General features: G+C 52.5%; 6 protein-coding genes across 6 annotated transcripts; 4 read left to right on the forward strand and 2 right to left on the reverse strand.

The window, feature by feature from the left end:
* Nucleotides 1-1,423: 1,423 nt before the first annotated feature.
* On the forward strand, nt 1,424-2,455 carry A1O3_07595 (uncharacterized protein; the record flags this gene model as incomplete). The annotated part of the gene is made up of 4 exons (XM_007737703.1): nt 1,424-1,469; nt 1,531-1,701; nt 1,756-1,926; nt 1,980-2,455. 4 exons carry the CDS (start codon nt 1,424-1,426, stop codon nt 2,453-2,455), a joined length of 864 nt encoding a protein of 287 aa, XP_007735893.1.
* Nucleotides 2,456-2,807: 352 nt separating this feature from the next.
* On the reverse strand, nt 2,808-3,641 carry A1O3_07596 (uncharacterized protein; the record flags this gene model as incomplete). The annotated part of the gene is made up of 1 exon (XM_007737704.1): nt 2,808-3,641. A coding segment is annotated over one exon (834 nt), but the record flags the coding sequence as incomplete, so codon positions are not given.
* Nucleotides 3,642-7,290: 3,649 nt separating this feature from the next.
* Nucleotides 7,291-9,755, forward strand: A1O3_07597 (uncharacterized protein; the record flags this gene model as incomplete). The annotated part of the gene is made up of 4 exons (XM_007737705.1): nt 7,291-7,446; nt 7,502-7,530; nt 7,598-9,066; nt 9,235-9,755. 4 exons carry the CDS (start codon nt 7,291-7,293, stop codon nt 9,753-9,755), a joined length of 2,175 nt encoding a protein of 724 aa, XP_007735895.1.
* A 923-nt stretch (nt 9,756-10,678) lies between these two features.
* Nucleotides 10,679-13,711, reverse strand: A1O3_07598 (uncharacterized protein; the record flags this gene model as incomplete). The annotated part of the gene is made up of 1 exon (XM_007737706.1): nt 10,679-13,711. The coding sequence occupies one exon, from the start codon at nt 13,709-13,711 to the stop codon at nt 10,679-10,681; it is 3,033 nt and encodes a 1,010-aa protein (XP_007735896.1).
* Nucleotides 13,712-14,835: 1,124 nt separating this feature from the next.
* Nucleotides 14,836-15,219, forward strand: A1O3_07599 (uncharacterized protein; the record flags this gene model as incomplete). Its single annotated transcript, XM_007737707.1, has 1 exon — nt 14,836-15,219. A coding segment is annotated over one exon (384 nt), but the record flags the coding sequence as incomplete, so codon positions are not given.
* An 875-nt stretch (nt 15,220-16,094) lies between these two features.
* A1O3_07600 (uncharacterized protein) lies at nt 16,095-17,383 on the forward strand (the record flags this gene model as incomplete). The annotated part of the gene is made up of 3 exons (XM_007737708.1): nt 16,095-16,583; nt 16,641-16,835; nt 16,892-17,383. 3 exons carry the CDS (start codon nt 16,095-16,097, stop codon nt 17,381-17,383), a joined length of 1,176 nt encoding a protein of 391 aa, XP_007735898.1.
* Nucleotides 17,384-18,058: the final 675 nt, after the last annotated feature.

Raw genomic sequence — 18,058 nt, forward strand, 5'->3', positions numbered from 1 at the left:
TGTGTGGTGACGAGATCTAGGCCCCTGGAGAACTCGGAGGTGGAATTTGATGACGAGGACGTTGAATATATATATCTATGATGAATGCAGAGGTGACATGGTAGTCAACTCTGTTAATTAGACTCAACCGTACTTCTACGTTAAAGCTTGCAGGGGCTTACTTTCTAAGTAAGACTATAGACCATTTATCTGCAGATATAGAAGTCTACTAGATGAAGAGCAGTACTCCGTACTTATCTCGAGTTCAGTTACAGGGGGGTTGGTCTCAGAGGAAGTGATAATAATAATTATTTTAGTAGGTTTCCATTCTCAAGTTTGAATCAAGTAATTAGAGTCTACCACCTTCTCTTCTCTAAGCTGTTCTTTGCAACTGACCCACGAACACCCCAAACTTTATCGTTATCTGCTTCTCTTGTAACTGACCCTTCCGGCCTTGCTCCTCAATCGGGCTTGCCGTGGCTTGCAGGCCAGGAAAGTCGACGCTGAAAACTGCGCGATTAGAACAGTCAGCCAACCAGGAGTTTGCTGGCCTAGGTGGTGGCCCGTAGACCCTGGCTGGTGATCCCAATCGGCCCTTTCTAGCGGATGCCCTGGTCCGAGCATCGTATCGTAGTTTGGCCGAAAACTTGGGCGAGACTCGAGGGTTCCCTGTTCTCTCAGCTCTCTGCCGCGACCTAAGGGGCCAAGTTAGGCTGATCGAGAGCTGAGAACATTCGATGCCATCTGGCTTGTAAAGTAAGAGACAAGTACGGACGGAAAAGACCATGAAGTGTATTACCTTACTCCGTACTCTGTACGGATACTCCATCCTCCATCTGGGGTCGAGGACGACCAGCAGCTAGAGTAGGACAGCCGAATCGAGGAAAGTGCGGGGAGCATGGGAAATGTACGGAGGAGTATGCCTATTGCCCGTTCCCTATTGGGCGATGCCCGGTGCCACCTGCCACTGCACGTACCCACCTTTTCCCCAGCTACGTCATTTGGCTCGTCGCCAAAATAACCCAGGCTTTCTTGGCCCTTTCACCTCCAGGCTAAGGTCCCTTCATCAGCTCCTGCGCCCAAATCCCTGGCCCAGCGCCCGTCCTGTTCAGGACCACGGGCGGGGTCGATGTTGAGATCAGCCAGGGTCAGCCGATCGATGTGCCGGAGAACGCGTTCACAGAACCTACCTGCCTACCTACCTGGCGTTTGCGAATCGACTCTCGCCATGGATACCCCAAGTTGCCTCCCTACTAGTAGGCAAGCTGCCTTTTGCAGTGGTTTCGATGACTCGCTCCAGCAGAAGGCTAGGCTTAAGGCCCCTCAAACATTCAGCTGGGTGACTTCCTGGCTCGAACCTTCATAAATATCTCCCTTTCCTGTTCTGCTCCATATCCTCCTCGATATTTTGGTCTTCCCAGAATCTCACTTTCCAGCTTACAAAATGGTCGGAACGGCAGATCCATATTATAACCGCAAGCCCATCCCTGGTGAGTCTGACATACGAGGTTCAGATGTCAAGTCTGCAAGTGCTGATTATCTTCCAACTAGATGACCTGATCAAAGACGTCGGTCTCACTGGTCTCGCGCCGCAAGACGAGTACTGGAATCGTGAACGAAAATACAGTCTTAATGGAGCAGATGTGAGGCGCTTCAGCAGCAGCCAAAAGGGTGGTCTGGAACCACTTCACGATCCGTACTATAGTCGGAAGCGGCTGTCAAGTGGGTTTATCCGTTGCAGACATCGCCCCATACACTAACTGTCTTCTCTGCCAGAGGCTGAGATTGAGGGTGTCGGACAGACCGGTCTAACACAAGATGAGGAGTACCAGAACCGACAACGGAAGTACAGCGTCAACGGCGTGGATGTCAGAAAGTTCAGCACAAGCAGGAAGGGAGGCTTGGAGCCTCAAGACGACCCATACTATTCACGGAAACGGGTGTCAAGTAAATATTGCCTCTTCGCATGGTTTGGGGACTGAGCTGAGCAACGGTTGCAGAAGCCGAGATTACTGGGGTCGGCGAGACTGGCATGACCCCTGCCGAGCAGTTCGAGGTTCGCGAACGGAAGCAATCGCTCTTCCAGCTCTCAGGTGATCCTTTCGACCTAGTTGCCGGCCGCCACCGACGATCGGTGTCTGGAGTTGCAAGCGGAGCGTCCGACGCAGCCACTCGACGTCGCAGCTCGGCTGTAGCCCCGGACGTCGTGGCAGCTATGGCCTCACACAGCGGCTATCACGGTGATAAGCTCGCTCCGATCGAAAGCAAACCCGAGGTGCCACCTGAGAGCTTTGGCAGCACCGGCCTCAGCGACAATGCTACCAGTAGCCACTCGACCCTTGATCAAGACTCTGGAGCTCCTCGCAGTGGCACTGGAGGAGGACATACCAAATACTATGACGCCGCCACAACAGGGCACAATCATCGAGTCCATAATGACGAATCAGAGAGCGTTGCACCTGATGAGGTGAGGTGAGGTGAGGTGAGCCTTGTGTGAGCCCTTGAAGCGGGCGGACAGGGGCAAGAGAGATGAACTGTTTCCTCTCAGCTCGCAGCTGCGCGGGCCACGGATGGTCGCCATACGGTTGATACCCTTGTCATGTGGCGATAGAGATAGTGGAAACAAACGATACGTGATACATAGGGGTCATTTCATTGTAGTTCTAACTCAAATGTCATGTCAGGTTCGTCCATCTGTGCCCACCACGGATGTTTCTACCTTCTATCTGCTGTCACAAGAAAGACAAAAGACCTCGCCTCGACTCTGTCATGAGGCTGCAGGACTCTGGCCCTCACGGAAGCGGGATTCTGGGATTTCCGACTCAGTAGATCGCCCTCCAACATCTACAGCCTTGGTTGTACACCATTCTGACAACCGCAGAGCAGCCCGAAAGCAGGTAGATTGCAATCCGCTCGATAACCCACTTGATCGGGCCGCAGCATAAACTGACAAGATCACACATGCACCTCCGAAGCAATTGTTTGCGCTTAGGCCGCCACACGTATGTCAACTCTCTCTCAAGGCACGTTGGGCACTCGACCGGGTGGGGAAGTTGAGCGTTACTGGCTTCGAGATGCATGTTGCGGCATACATCACAGTACAGACAGCTGCTATCCTCGGCCGGAGAGGTGCACCACGTCTGGACGAGGTGCTTGTATCTATCCTTCTTCCTCATCTGATCCCACTCATGTTTCGGAAGGTTGACCTTGACGCTCCACTTGGGGTTTTTTTTGTATGTCAGCCTTCTGCGGAAGAAGGCTTCCTCGCGCGGCATGATCTTGTGGCATTTCCAACAATACCGCAGCTTGTCCTTTGGGATCCAACCGTGTGCGAGACGGAGAATGAGACTGAATGATTCGGGGGGCAGCCATCCGAAGCGCTGATCGGAAAAGAGGGACCAGGTTGCTGGGCTGAGGCGAGGGGCAGACACGATTGCTAGGGCGAGACGCTTGCATGTCAAGGCGAGACACACACGATCAACAGGATGGAGCTTCTTCGCGATCTCATGGATTATCTCGGTAGGTAGATCCACCAAGCTGACTGGTTTTGGAAGAGGGATGATAGCAGTCTTTATATCAGTGGGTTCACCACCGTCGAGACAAGCATCATTGGCCTTGTCGTCGTCCAAAGGAGTGGGGTTCAAGTTCACCTGCCGGGCGATCCAGCGTCAGGAAAATATCTGTTATCGCGATATCTGCGCCGGTAACTATCTTACTAACCTGCGGTGGTATTCTCAACAAAATCAGACGGTTCTTCTCATCACGACGCCAGCCTGGGCTTCTTCCTAGAAGCGTGGCCCTGTATGGCGGCATTGTCTATCGCCGGTCGGATCGGCTTAGCTTGAGAGGACTCGAGTAGGATGAGGTATAGGCATAGAGAGATATGTAGGGAGCGAGCTGGCGCTTGACAACCTTTCGCTTCGACGAGGCTCAGCGCGGAGAGCCGAAATGTGACCTAATCTAGTGACATGGCGCGCAGGGTGTGGTTCGGGTTGAAGCCTTGGAATCAGGTTTGACCTACCAGGCTGAGGCTTGCTGGTGCCTGGCATGGGGCGCATATGCAGTGGGCTTCGGGCAATCGCAGCAGGGAGAGAGGATCCAACAGAAGGATTGGACAGCGTAGCCAATGACAATGACGCCTTGCCTTGTATGTTGAAGATGGTCCGTAGGGATTTGAGGCTTGACTGGGCTAGTCCAGGTTTGCCCCCAAGTCAATCCAAGGCAGAAAGATAGGACAACAAAGCAGAGTGCAAAACTGGTGCTTTTGCCATGGAACCCGAAGACACATGTGGTCCAAGATCAGATGGGGGAAGCCTGGGCTTGGAGCGAAACGACCCCCGAAAGGTCAAAGTACTGCATGAGTGCTCCCAACACATCATGTGCTTGTACTTGGGGGCTGGGGGCCATGAAACTGCGCCCAACCTCAACTTTTTGGCTTGCAACGGGCGCAGCTGCAGCTGCGTGTTGTATGGAAGCGCTTCTGTGCTTCGGTGTCTGGTAATGACGGAAGGAGGGGCAACTACCTCTAGTACTATTACAGCTAGCGGCAACGTTGGCCTGCGACATCACTGTTTCAGCGTTTACGGAGTACACATCCTACCTTCAGGTACCTACCGTACCCTCCCAGTTAGACACTGGGTTTCAAACAATAATGAGAGGTTCATCTGAGAGGGCAATTATTGGAAGTTGAAAGCTCCGGAGACGCGGCCCCGTGAGACGTCCTATCTCCTGGCTCCGTGAGAGATCAATCGGGTAAGCACCATTTTCTTTTTGTTCTTGGCCAGTCTCATAGACTGCGTTCTGCAACACTGTCTCCAGTACATGGATGCTCTAGCTTTTGTCTAGGCAGAGTGGTCTGCTTGATGAATGCACTCGTCTCGATACCTTCAGCTTGAAGTGGCTTCCTCTCCTCTCCAAAGACCTAGAAGCAACTAAAGGGATCCCTACAAGAACTTCGCGGAATAAAGTTACCTGGTCTATTCTGCAGTCTAAATAGCCAACCACCTCCCGATCCGATCTCCGCGAGTCCTTTGTGCGATTGTGACGTCCGATCCGACACCGAAGCGTTCCTTGACAAACTCATTGTCAAGAAATGCAGTATGTCTGAGGCTTTGGAGGCTAGGCCGATCTCTATTGATGGGCCCTCCCCAAGACTTTGCGCAGATAGCCGCCCGTCCTAACGTACGGGGACTTACACTGGAAGAATATTGTGAATCTAATAAGGGCGGAAGAGACTGTCCTCATAGATTGCAGAACGCCGGTTGGTACCCGAGCTACTAGGAATCCGCGGTTATCGCCTTTACTCTGTGGTTCGAAAATGACTGGTGTTGTTGGGTCCATCAAGCATCAGTACATGAAGACACTCCTTCCAAATCTCGACTCTGAGGATAGCGACATGATGAATTGGATGCAACATTATTATCAATCCTTTACTTTTGAGATGCGCCCACCTCACCCACTGTCTCCTCCTGCTTCACGACCCTATCAATATCTCTTATTGGAGGGGTGTTATAAAAACCCCTCCTAGAGTGTCAAAGTTCAGAAGGGCAACGTGGGAGACATTGCACAACGAAGGCACATTAATGGCGGGAGTAGAAGGCATCGACTCATGCCTCAGGTTGAACCAATCCCGCTCTGGCTTTATCTACTCTGAACATCATGGCATTGTACTCTAGATCCTGCACTGTGGAAATCGAGTAGACGGGACTTCCCCAACAGTCGAATTTGCAGAGCCAAGTATCACACGCTGGGGCGTGTATTCCTCCCAATCCAATTCTTGTTCCTGTCGTCGACCACATTCAGGTCAGTGATTATGGCAGAAGTAGACAGATGCTGACCGCCTGGGGAGAGCCAGATCTCTCCAGCCACGTGTCTATGTCTCGCGTTGAAAGAACGCTGTTTCTGAGGATGAGGATGATGTGTACGGTCTTGCGATTCTCATGCAGCTTTCTGCAGCTCTAATAGGTTGTACGGTTCCTCGTGGTAAGATGGGGTGGAAGGACCAGTCCGACTAGCCAATCGATGGATGGGGCGTCGGTCTTCAATCTCGGGGTCTGTGCCGGTGCTGGTGGGTTTGGCGCTTGTGGTTGCTGATGACCAGCGACGTTTGCTTGCGCGGCTTGCCTTGAGACAGTTACTGACTCTGTAGACGTCAAGTCGAAAGAAAAGCGCCGCCGACGGCAAGACGCCTCATAGCAGCCTAGTCAACACCTCACATTGTAAACATTCTGGCATACGGTGTACGGATACAGTAATTCTTACTTGTACCAGCTTACGTATGCCTTTGCCGTTTGGAGTGAAAATTGTCGAGGACCCGTAACCCGGAGATGCCGAGCTTGAAGGCTGGCTGACCGTTGGAACGAACTGTGGGCCAACTGCGTTGACGGCCGTTGTGTTGCAGACACCTGGGATCACTAATACCAGAAAAACCATCCTTAGCGATGCTCGGTTCGCTACCAGAATTTGCGAGATGGACCTGGACAAGGCCCAGCTGCGCCACAGACCAAAGAAATCCGCACCCGGTTGAGAGACAGACCTGTCAGTAAGCGTGGTGGAAATGAGAATGCTTCCGCTTTCGGAATTAGCGCAGCAACTAGGTGCAAGGTGACATTTCCATTGGTCAGCCCCTTAGTTAGGAGACGGCTTGGGGCCTTTTGAGGATTAGCGCAGGATCCTGCCGCTTAAGCCTTAACCTAATTGTAACATTAAAGACGACAGTAATAACAATATATCCGTATATCGGTGCCTCCTTTCCCCTGGCCCCTTGCAGCATCTCTCTCGCCGCGTGTCTCTAGCCCACGTGAACAGCTCGCTGTTAAGGCTTCTCGCTTAGCTTCAGCCTTTGGTGGGGTACGCTACGATTTACTATTGCTTGCTCGATTTTCCTGGTTCCCCATTGCGGCGTCGATGGCCTCGACCATCTGATCGATTTTCGACGGGTTTGACTGACGGCGGGAGGCAGGTGTCAGTTTTTGCCAGTCTAGCCAGACTTGTGTCTGGCTGCACACTGGCTTTACACGGTATTGGTCCCAATCGCCAGTGTTGACGCTGCCTGAGCCAGCTCATCTCCCTACACGAAATTTATGAGTCCCTCGACCGAAAGGCGCGCGTTTGATGCCGGGACTATGAGCGCGCCGTTCTTGGGACCCTCTAGATGAGAGAGAATCTCCCACATGGGCATGGTGGCAACGCCCTATCTGAGTCGGATATAGTCAACATGTTCTGCTCTGTCTTGGTCCCGTTCCTTTCTGTCTCGTGCTTGTCGTCGCCGTCGTCGCTCTTTACTTCGCTCGCCCCAGTCACTCGTTCAACATGCCGTCCTCATCACTCTTTCTGAGGTCGAGCGCCACACTCGTTTCTGCCCTGTCTTTGTTTTCTGCATCTGTTTCTGCGGCTTCTAATACCTACTATGCTTTGGACACCGAATATTCCGGCACATCGTTCTTCGACGGATTCAACTTCTACAGCGTGGGTGCAAGGTGGCGCTCTCAAAGGCTGGATTGATGGCTGACATGACTTGTAGGGAGCCGACTATAGCCATGGTTTCGTCACGTACGTCCATCACCTACCTCATTTGATACCTACTACCCCCGCCATGGCAGGTCTAACTCTTACATAGTTATGTGGGTGAATCGACTGCGGTAAACTCGGGTCTTGTTACCTTCGATGGTGGCTCTGTTCAAATGAGAGTCGATTCGACCAACTTGTATAACGGCGATGCAAACTACTGGCTGATCAACGGTGTCGGTCGACCAAGTGTGAGGATTGAGAGCGCGGCCAAATGGACCCACGGTCTCTTCATAGCCGACATCAAGCACATGCCCAGCACGCTCACAACTCAAGGCTGTGGTACTTGGCCTGCTTTTTGGACTCTCGGTGATGGAACTTGGCCATATCATGGCGAGATCGATATATTAGAGGGCGCGAACAACCAAGCCAAAGATCTCCCCGCTGCGCACACGGGAAACACCTGCGTAGTCTCCCAGAGCTCATTCCAGATGACAGGTTCTTCCAACGGCAACAATTGCCAATACGACAGCGCCACCGGAAACAACGGCGCAGGTTGTTCAGCGTTTGATCCGCGAACTCAAAGCTATGGTTCACCATTCAATGCCATCGGCGGTGGTGTGTATGCTATGGAATGGACATCGGACGCGATCAAGGTGTGGTTCTTCCCTCGAGGATCCATCCCGTCAGATATCCAGTCAGGAACCCCTGATACCTCTCTGTGGGGTTTGCCGTCGTCGATTTTCAACGGCCCTGGATGCGACATCGATGCCAACTTTGCCAACCACCAAATTGTCTTCGACACTACCTTCTGCGGTGACTTTGGTGATGCTACATGGAGCTCCGGTGGATGTGCCGCCATTACAGGCCAAACTAAGTGCTCTAACTTTGTTGCCAACAACCCCGCCGAGTTCGCAGAAGCATACTGGGATATCAACTATGTCAGAGTCTACCAATCCAAACCTGTTGTTGCAACCACCACCACAACGAGCACGACCACGACCACCACAGCTTTGACCACTACAACGACCAGCACAGCCTTGACCACCACAACTTCGACATCCAGCGCCTCGACCGCGATCACGACCACAACCAGTGCGGCGGGCTCAACAACAACGTCGTCGGCTGACACAGTTGGTCCAATTGGAGGTTCTACGACCACGACCGCGTCAACTTCAGTGGCTTCGACGACAGCTGCGGCCGTGACTTCCAGCACTTACGTGAGCACATTGCCCATTACGACAACCACTTCGTTCCAGAGCATTGCACCCTTCCTGAACACGACGACCACGACGACGACCTCCGAGTTCACCGTCGGCCCAATCGGCGGGCAGACCACAACTACCTCCAGTCCGACCATCGGGCCCATCGGGCCCATCGGTGGGGAGACGACAACTGCCTCAAACACGTGGGAAGACTGGACATCGGGTGCCCTCACCACCACCGAACCTAGCACAACTACAATTCCCACATCTGTCTGGGAAGACTGGCCGACGACAACAACGGTGCCTATTGAGCCCGACACAACGACCAGCTCTGCTTCATGGGATGACTGGGCCGTCGTGACCATCACTCTGACCGGTAAGTTTGAGTCCTCAAGTCTGTGCCGCACTGCTGTTATCCAAAACCCCATGCCAGCTTCTTATCAATTTGTTTATTTATTGGGGGAGAGGGGAGCAATTTCATTAAAACATACTGACAAACCACGTTTTTCCCCCTCAGAAACCTGGACCGAGCCCTGTTCTACAGGCTACACGACCAAGACAACCACGTTGGTGACCACACATTGCGGCTGCACGGAGACGCCCGTACCCACGATTCCCGTGACCGTGACCACCATCTACCCGTCGCCCGGCTGGCCCGTCACCACACGCGTCGTGGTCACCGTGCCTGTGGTCACCGTGCCTGTGGCTCCCGCCACCGAAACCAGCCACGGTCATGGTCACGGCCAAGGTCAGGCCTCCTCCTCCCCATCGGCGCCCGTCAAACCTGCTACCACCATCTCAGCCTCCTCAAGCGCTGCCGTGGCTTCATGGCCGTGGGCGAGCCCTGCCGCCCCGAGTGCAAGTGCAAGTGTAACTGTCGAGACCACCCTCACCGTCGTGCCCGTTCAATCTTCCGCCCCCGTCGTGCCGGTGACGAAAGGCAACACAACCACGACCACGAGCGCCTGGGTCGCCAGCTACACTGGCGCCGCGGGCCGCATGGGCTTCAGCATGTCGGCGCTTGTCGGCGCCGGTGCTCTGGTCCTTGGCGTAGTGGCTATGTAAGGAGGTCAGGGAGATATCGACGACTAGATAGACTGTCTATGTGTGCATTTTTGACTTTAGCGGGCAGCATGGGGAGAGAAGGCAGGCCCGTTCAGATGTCTTGGAGAGTACTACTGATCATGTCACATGTCAGCTGTAACGGGTGATGTGATGTGATACATCTGATAGCCTTGCAACAGTATTTATGTCTAGTATCTTGCTGTACCTAGCTAGGTATGTTGCAGATATACTCTGTACATGGCACTGATATCTTCTTAATTACATGATTCAAGTGTGAGCTTGGAGGCTATTTCTATTTATATACCCCTTTTGCAATCTAATACGTAGTTAGACTATTCTTACTCCCATCTCGCTTACTGTAGGTGGTGGATGGGGATGGAGTGACTACTAGTGACTATGTTTTGGAACGCCATGGATTAATCATCAAATATCAAATGATGCCAAAGGGTCGAGACTCCGGACTTCTTCCGTCTGACTACTAATGTAGATTTTTGTAGGCTGTATCCCTGTTTTTCTTTTTTACCTTCTCCTGCACGTTCTCGCGCTACCTGAAAAACAAGATATGGCCAAGGACAACATCTAGGAGAAATCATGGTTGCTCGAGGGAACGCACTGTGCACTGTTTTCTGCCCATCACGACCGTGGCAACTAGGCACCAAGTGATCAGATCAAAGTGGCCGGAAGACCAAGCCAAAATATGTCTATCTACCTGCCGTTCCACACCTGGCTTCCGGCGAAACCTTGGACGATATCGCCATCGCCATCCCAACAAGGAGCGCTCGGTCATGGACCCCGGAGGACAAAAAGCGACAACACCGAAACCGTCGTTACTTCGTGACCCTATACCCTCCAAATATCGCACCAACCAAATCAACAGGTCTCAGCTTTTCGTATACTATGTAAAATGTAAAGAAATTGCGACATTACTTGTTCTTGCGGCTGTCCCACCCATTCAGTGACCGTCGGACTCCCAATGTCTTCTGTCTTGCTCCCATGTTCGACGCGCGGGAAACGTACCCCGCTGACCCTATAGAGGAGATGCTCGTCTTGTGCATCGTTTCAGCTGGGCGTGAGAGGATGTAGTTCGTCAGAGGCGCCGCCCTGGTCGTAAAGTCCGACGGATTGGACGCCGCTTCACCACCATCTTGTCTTAGTACCCCGTTCTCCTCGTCTCCGACGTCGGGAGGGGGAGGCGAGGAACTGTACAAATTCACATAGCGAGCTTTGGATCTCGACTGTGAGCTCGCTTCTTTCAAAGCTTTTGGTCCCTGATAGATTATTCCATTTCGAAAGTTCAGTCTGTGCGAGGAGAGTTCGGAAGGGATTGTACTCCCCCCGGTCTCCCGGCGGACGGGCGGAATCATTGCTGAAAGGGTGGGCCCAGACAGCGGCTGCCGCATTTGAGTTGGTCTCATAACTTGGGGCAGAGCCAACTCGGCAGGCAATGTATGTTGGGAATTAGGTTTTGAGAAGAACGATGCAATATTTCCCTGTGCCGATGTTGACTTTGAAAGTTTGGGCTTCTTCTGCGGAGGCAACGTGTCGGATGAAGATGTAGCCGCATCGGCATTGCTTGCTTGAAGCTGGTAACTGGCAGTGGTGAAGCCCAAAGACATGCTCGAGGTTGAGAATGCGGCAGTGTTGTTCATGGTAGTGACTAGTTCATGGGCTCGGCTTTGTTCGGTTAGCGAATGACTTTCTGAGCATGCTGGATAATTCGAAGACCATTGGTTTTGACCAGCAGCCAGGACCTCTCCCAATGGCCTTCCAAAATCTGGCAACATTTGACCATTTGTAGGCAGCATCGCGAGAGGTCGGCGACTGCCATCACTGGGCCACAGATCGTCGATTTGGCTATCACCACCGGTGATGCCCTCCAAGCTTTTGACAAGATCCTCCTGTGATGGCAGTGGGCGTCGAAGAATGCTGGCGATATCGGCGATCGTCTTATCGTTGAATAAAGGGCCGACTTGTGCAAGATGGCGGTGAACCTTGGGGGGCAGAAATTGGGTCAGACTCGATTCCAGCTGGTCTCGAGACTGAGTCAATGGAAAAGTCAGTGTCAGCAGGGCCTGAGCCCGTGTCATTGCAACGTAGAGTAAACGTCGCTCCTCATCCGTGTCGTCCGCCCTTGAATGAGGGATGGAGCCCTCATAGACAGCGGGTATGAAGACGACGGGCCATTCGAGCCCTTTGGAAGAATGGATGGTGGAGATGGTGACCCTAGGTTTGTCGTTTCCATCCTCTGAGTTGTTTACGTTAGTGGATAGAACGATATTGGCTAGAAATTGGGCAAGGACTTCGTGAGCACCGTCCGAGGGTTGTTGTTCAATGCCATCAATTTGGGCAAGCTGGTCCTCATTTGAAGGCTGCAACAGAACCTCCGAGGCATGGGTGACAAGTTCTTTGACGTTCTCGAGTCGATCCTCATGATCATCCTTATACTTCTTCTTCAGATAGTTCTCGAAGTCTAGAGATTTGACGACCAAATCAATCAACTTGCTGGGTGCCGCAGCAGGCATCATAGAGTCCATCTTCTGCCTGGCGGTCTTTATGAGGGTGACTAGGCGTCTAAGCTCTTGCTCGGAAGGTTTGGAGAGCTTCTTCTCCGGTGTCAGATCTCCACAAACGATCTTTTGGACCACTGTCCATAGAGAGAGGTTTCGTTCTTCACCAAGCTTGATCAACTCCGCAATTGACGCTTCTCCCACCTTACGAGATGGCACGTTGATGATGGCGAGGAATGCTTGGTTGTTGTCTGGGTGGCTGATTGTGCGAAGATAGTCAACGATGATTCGAATCTCGATGCGGTCAAAGAAACGTTGACCACCAACCATGCGGTATGGAATGCCAGAGCTCGCTAGGGCCTTTTCGATCAACAATGACAGAAATGCTGATCGCAGAAGGATAGCAAAATCCGAATGGAGAAGAAGGCCGCCGGCCATCACCGTCATTCTCTTAATCTCACTGGCAATCCATAAAGCTTCCTCATTGGGATTGGGTAACCGTCGAAGAACAGGCTTGGTGCCATGGCAGTGGGTAGCCTTCAGCCTCTTTGGGGGCCGGTTTGTGTCCTGTTCAATGACGTCCTGAGCAAGTCGCAATACTGATGATGCAGAACGATAGTTTTCTTCCAGATTGATGACCACAGTCTCAGGATAGAACGCTTTCATTCGTCGCAGATTTTCAATCTCCGCAGAGCGGAACCCGTAGATGCTTTGATCTGGATCTCCAACAATTGTTATCCTTCTTGAAGCTGACGCCAGGAGTTTCATCAGCTCGAATTGCACAACGTTGGTGTCTTGAAATTCATCAATCAATAATGCTTCGACATTGGACACACAACCCGGATATGCTCGAAGGAGGTCGACACAGCGCAGGAGGAGGTCGTCGTAGTCCAAGAGTTTGGACGTCGCTAGGGCGGTCTCATATTCGTGGAATACAGCGATAAACTCCTGCTTTTCCACATGTTTCTGTGATGTCTTCGGCAGATCTTCCAGAGTCTTCCCCCTTGCTTTATGACTTGAAATCTTGGATCGTGCAGCCTTCGGCTCGATTGATAGTTTCAGCCGTTTGATGATGCGTTTGATGATATTGAGGCTGTCGGAGGAGTCTGCGATGCCGAAAGCTTTTGGGATGCCGATGAGGTGACCGTATGCGACCAGGTAACGTCGACATATGGAGTGGAATGTCCCAAGAACCAACTTAGCCTCCAGTTCGCAACCGACCAGTCCCCTCAATCTCTCGCGCATTTCCCGGCTGGCTTTGATGGTGAATGTACAACAAATGACATTTTGAGGATTGAGCCCATGGTGGGCAATCTGGTAGGCAACTCGGCAGGTTAATGTCTTGGTCTTCCCGGACCCTGGTGGCGCAAGCACTTGTAGCACCGGTGCTGGAGAAGTAACGGCAGCCCTCTGAGCTGCATTGAGCCCATCCAGAAGCTGCGCCTCCATGGCAGCTGGAGGTTTCAACACAGACACTTGAAGTGGAAGACGCGCCGGAGGAGTAACAGACGCGTCCGGCGTGTGGAGATGCGACGCGCGGGGAACGCCAGACCACGTGACTTAGCTGCGGCTCTCAGCCTTGTCCCGCTGAAGAGATCTACTCGCCTCACGCCCAGTTACTCCGGCCTAAACCTTGCAACTATGTGCAATTGGAACACTTGTCCGATGTGTGCAACCACCACCGGATAGAGTTTCTCTCAGTCTCAGTCTCGGAGCTTTGCAACCACCTTTGACTCGCAAACAGGGGTCAGTAAGCCTTGACTCATGACATGTGTTTCTGAGGTACTAGAGACACATGGTCTAGAATGGGGACCGGTGTAAACGGCAAGCTCTGAATGAGACGCTGTGGATCCCTATCGTGGCTGATCTGCAGCATTTCGGGTGGGTGAACCATCGAATTCTGCCACACCCTCTCCGGCGCCTGCGCAATGCATGGTAGAACGGCGGTGCAATGAATGGTAACGGTCAGTTGATCCTCATCAATAGCTGGTTCAGGTGGGTCAATCCAGATGAATAGCGATTCTGCCGGACACATGGTCTCTTGGGTTCAGGAGGACCTGCTTTCAGACAACAGCTACTTGTATGCCCTCTGTCTCCTCCCCTCTCCTAGATTCCTCGTCTCTCAGATACACCACACATACCCTACTGCTGAAAGACAGATACAAGACACAAGATCCTTTCAAGCACACCCAACCACCACCAACACTCTTCGCAAAGCCCTCCAGTCTTCCACCACTAACAGCCACTCAACTTGACCCAACGCCCTCACAATACTCCTCACAACACAACGATACTCCTCACAACACAACGATACTCCTCACAACACAACTAACACCGAGCCGAACGAACCATCAACCACAAACATGTCTTCCGGAATGCAAAAACTTGTCTACAAGTCTCCCGCCCTTGCCATGATGGCACGCAAAGAAGCCTCCCTAAACAAAGCCTCCTCCTCATCATCATCACCATCATCTTCATCATCACCATCATCAACATCACCACCATCATCTTCATCATTATCGCCATCATCATCACCACCATCACCTTCATCATCATCATCATCATCATCACCACCATCAACATCATCATCACCTTCTTCATCATCGCCAATGATCAGCAACCCGCCGAAGCGAATTGTTATCAGGCGCCCATCACCGGGACTAGACTTGATGTTCCACAAGTGCCTATCAGGCCGGCCAGCGCCCCCGCGCATGTTCGCCAAACCCGTCCCACTGAAGCCATACGGCTTTGAAAAGGGCTTTGAGATGGTGCGGCCTTCACCCGAGATGAAGCCGTACAGAATGAGAGAGAGACGCCTGGTAGGAGGAAGGGCGAAGGCCGCCAAGGTCCCAAAGTTCCTCGTCGCCCCGATCCCGAAGCTGGAGTCATCCATCAAAAAGATGGAAATACTGGAAGAATTGATCAAGGACAGCGCGGAGAGGAAGAGGCTCGAAAAGATGCAGTTGGATAGGCAGACCGAGTCAGGGTCGGAGTCAGAGTCATCGTCTCAATCTCAATCTTATTCAACGCAAACACAAACGCATCGAGTTGAGCACGAAATGTGATGCACTGAGAAAGGAAGAATTTGGACAGTGGAAACGGAAAAAAGGAGTCAGTCTATTAATATGCCAACGTTAGAGATAGATACAATCTCACTATTGAAACCAATGTCTGATCCATGCTTCATCCCTATGTGTTATCTTCGTCGTAAATTGACGAATCGGACTTGTCCAGCGTGAGTCGAGCCGCAGTGAATGAAAGTAGGATCGTGATTGACTGGGCACAAAGGTAGTCGAGGAGAAGAATCGATGTTTGTTGCCCGACTCCCGCTATTCAATGTTTCGCCGGCATTCTGCTATTCACTGTCAATACACTGCCTGGCCGGAGTGAAGACAAACCACTGCCTCATGCGATTGTGCCCAGTGAATGCTGCGGCGATTGTTATTTGGCTCATAAAATCTCTTTCGATTCTCGATCTCACTCTTCGCGTCTTTCCACCATAACCGTCAACATCAAGCACAAACTTCCGTCCCAACAACTCTCTAACTCATCTTCATCACGCCAAAGTCTCTCTTCAACTCATCAACCCATCGACAGACGCGTCTCTCCTCATCAAAATCCTCATCAAACACACTTCCAGCCACAGGCCTGCATGAGACACGTCTCCAATCATCCAGCCATCCAACCACCCTGCTCCTGGCGAGTCCCGCTACCAGGAATATCTTCAATAGTCCATCCCTTCCACAACAGACATACATCATCAGTCACCACAATCATACCTCTGCCTAGTCACACTGCCCCAGGTACCCCCCTCTGATACTTCCTCTTCATCATGTCTGGAGAATCTGGAAAGTCTTTCGTCACCCTCAAGAGGGAGGCGTATGAGGACGCCGAGGTAGAATTTGCTGAACATGGCAAACCCCTCCCCAAAGGCTACGTGCCTCCGATGGATTTGTGGCAGATCCCTCAGTTCCGGGACGCCGAAGAGACCAAAGCCATGGAGGCCAACCCCACTCCCGTCTATTCGCAGCTCAAACAGCGTCGCAAGGCCAGGGCCGTCCTCGAGCAAGAAGCTGCCGAGCGCTACCACCGCGAGGAGCAAGAAAAGAAAGACAAGGACGAGACGGCCTGGCTGGTCAAAATGGCCAAACGCAAAGCCGACCGTGAGCGGGAGGCCAAGGAGCGCGAAGAGCACCAGAGACTGCAACGAGAAAATGCCACCAAGGTTCGCACCAACGACAAACGAAAGCGAGACAGCGGCGATGCCGACCCCAGGGCAACTCAGCGCCAGCAGGTCAGCGTCAGTACCAAGCGACAACCAGTGAGCGATGCTGCCAGTAATGACTTACCCTCCGGCTTTCTCACTGACCATGACTAGAACTCCGTCGTCAACGGCGGCGCTCGCGTTTCGCACGGCACAGCGCGTTGGAGGCCAATGGTGGTCGATTCGGACGATGAGGCCGAGCTCCTCCCGAAGGCAGAGCTCCTCCCGAAGGCAAAGAGAGTTCGATATTCAAAAGAGAACGAACCGCCTGTTGTCCGTGCTGACACGCCGTCGCCGAAACGAAAGCGAGTGAGCATTTGTCCCTGAAATGAAGCTTTATATCATAGTTTTAATCATAAAAATAGGACGCGCGCCACTTGGAGATTTCGGACGAGGCTCTGGCAGCGAAGAGGCGCCGGTTCGAGAGTGTCCGCCCAGAATCCAACAAGGAGAACCTGGGCCAGAAAAAACTCGTCCCCCGGGCGGCCAAGAGCGGCAGCCTTATGCAAGTCAAATCCGAGCCGCCAGCGGCGCTTGGTGCAAAGACAAAGACGTCAGCTACAGCCAGCATCTCAAAGACGACAAAGAAGCCACCGAAGCAAGTACAGGTAGCGAAGGATGAACCTGCCAAAGCACCAGAGAAGAAGAGGATGCACCCAATACCTTCCCATCGGCCAATTCGCTCGCGTGAGGATCCGTTTCGCTCTTCCTCATCTGGCGATGCCAGTCGAGGTCAAGTCAGTCGGCTCACTAAGCGACTGGTGCGCGCTTCAAGTGCAACTGCTGGCCCAGCCTACAAGTCTGTCAGAACGGCCAAAGAATTGTGGGAATCCAATGTCTTCGCTCGAAGATGGTGAGGCGGCAGATACGCCGCACAGAGTGAGACGTACAGTCTATCGCGTTGGCTAGTCTTCCTGTTTTCCCTTAGTCATTCTGAAGACGATGTCAGTTCATCTCACTACTCGAGAAATTGTTATCTCGATCTTCGTTTTGCCCCTCTCACAGCGGCGGCTTTTGTTGTATGCTCAGCGCTCTCTGGCACACCACGGACCACCCGAGTCTGATATTTCTGCCATCTGTTGATACTGGAGACTTTAAGCAGTGACTGGACACGGAGGAGGGATGGGCTTGGAACATGGTATGCGACTGGTCTTTGCAAAGGATCTGAAACGAGTTGGAGGTTTTCGAATTGGAGGGTCAGTCAAAGAGCGGAGGATCTGGAGGAACCGAGGAAGGAGTGCGCAGCTGAGAGGCAGACTTTAGCCTGGAATAAACCGTTCGAGGGTGACAAGTACAAGAATCACTGACAAACACGTGGAGGACGGGAACCAACGGGGGAGACAGAGTAAGGGAGTTATGGGAAGGTCGGAAGGAGGAATTGGAGGTAGCTGAGGGCTCGCGGACAAAGGCCAGAGGATGGACCAGTATCGACAGGACGGTGTCTTTGGGGCTCAGCGTGCTTTTCTAAATGGCGTGTATCAGAAAGAAACACCGTAATCCTCATTCTTTATTGTCTCTCGGGTTTGCAGCTG

This window comes from Capronia epimyces (assembly GCF_000585565.1).
Source record: "Capronia epimyces CBS 606.96 chromosome Unknown aczIQ-supercont1.6, whole genome shotgun sequence".
Lineage (NCBI taxonomy): Eukaryota > Fungi > Ascomycota > Eurotiomycetes > Chaetothyriales > Herpotrichiellaceae > Capronia > Capronia epimyces.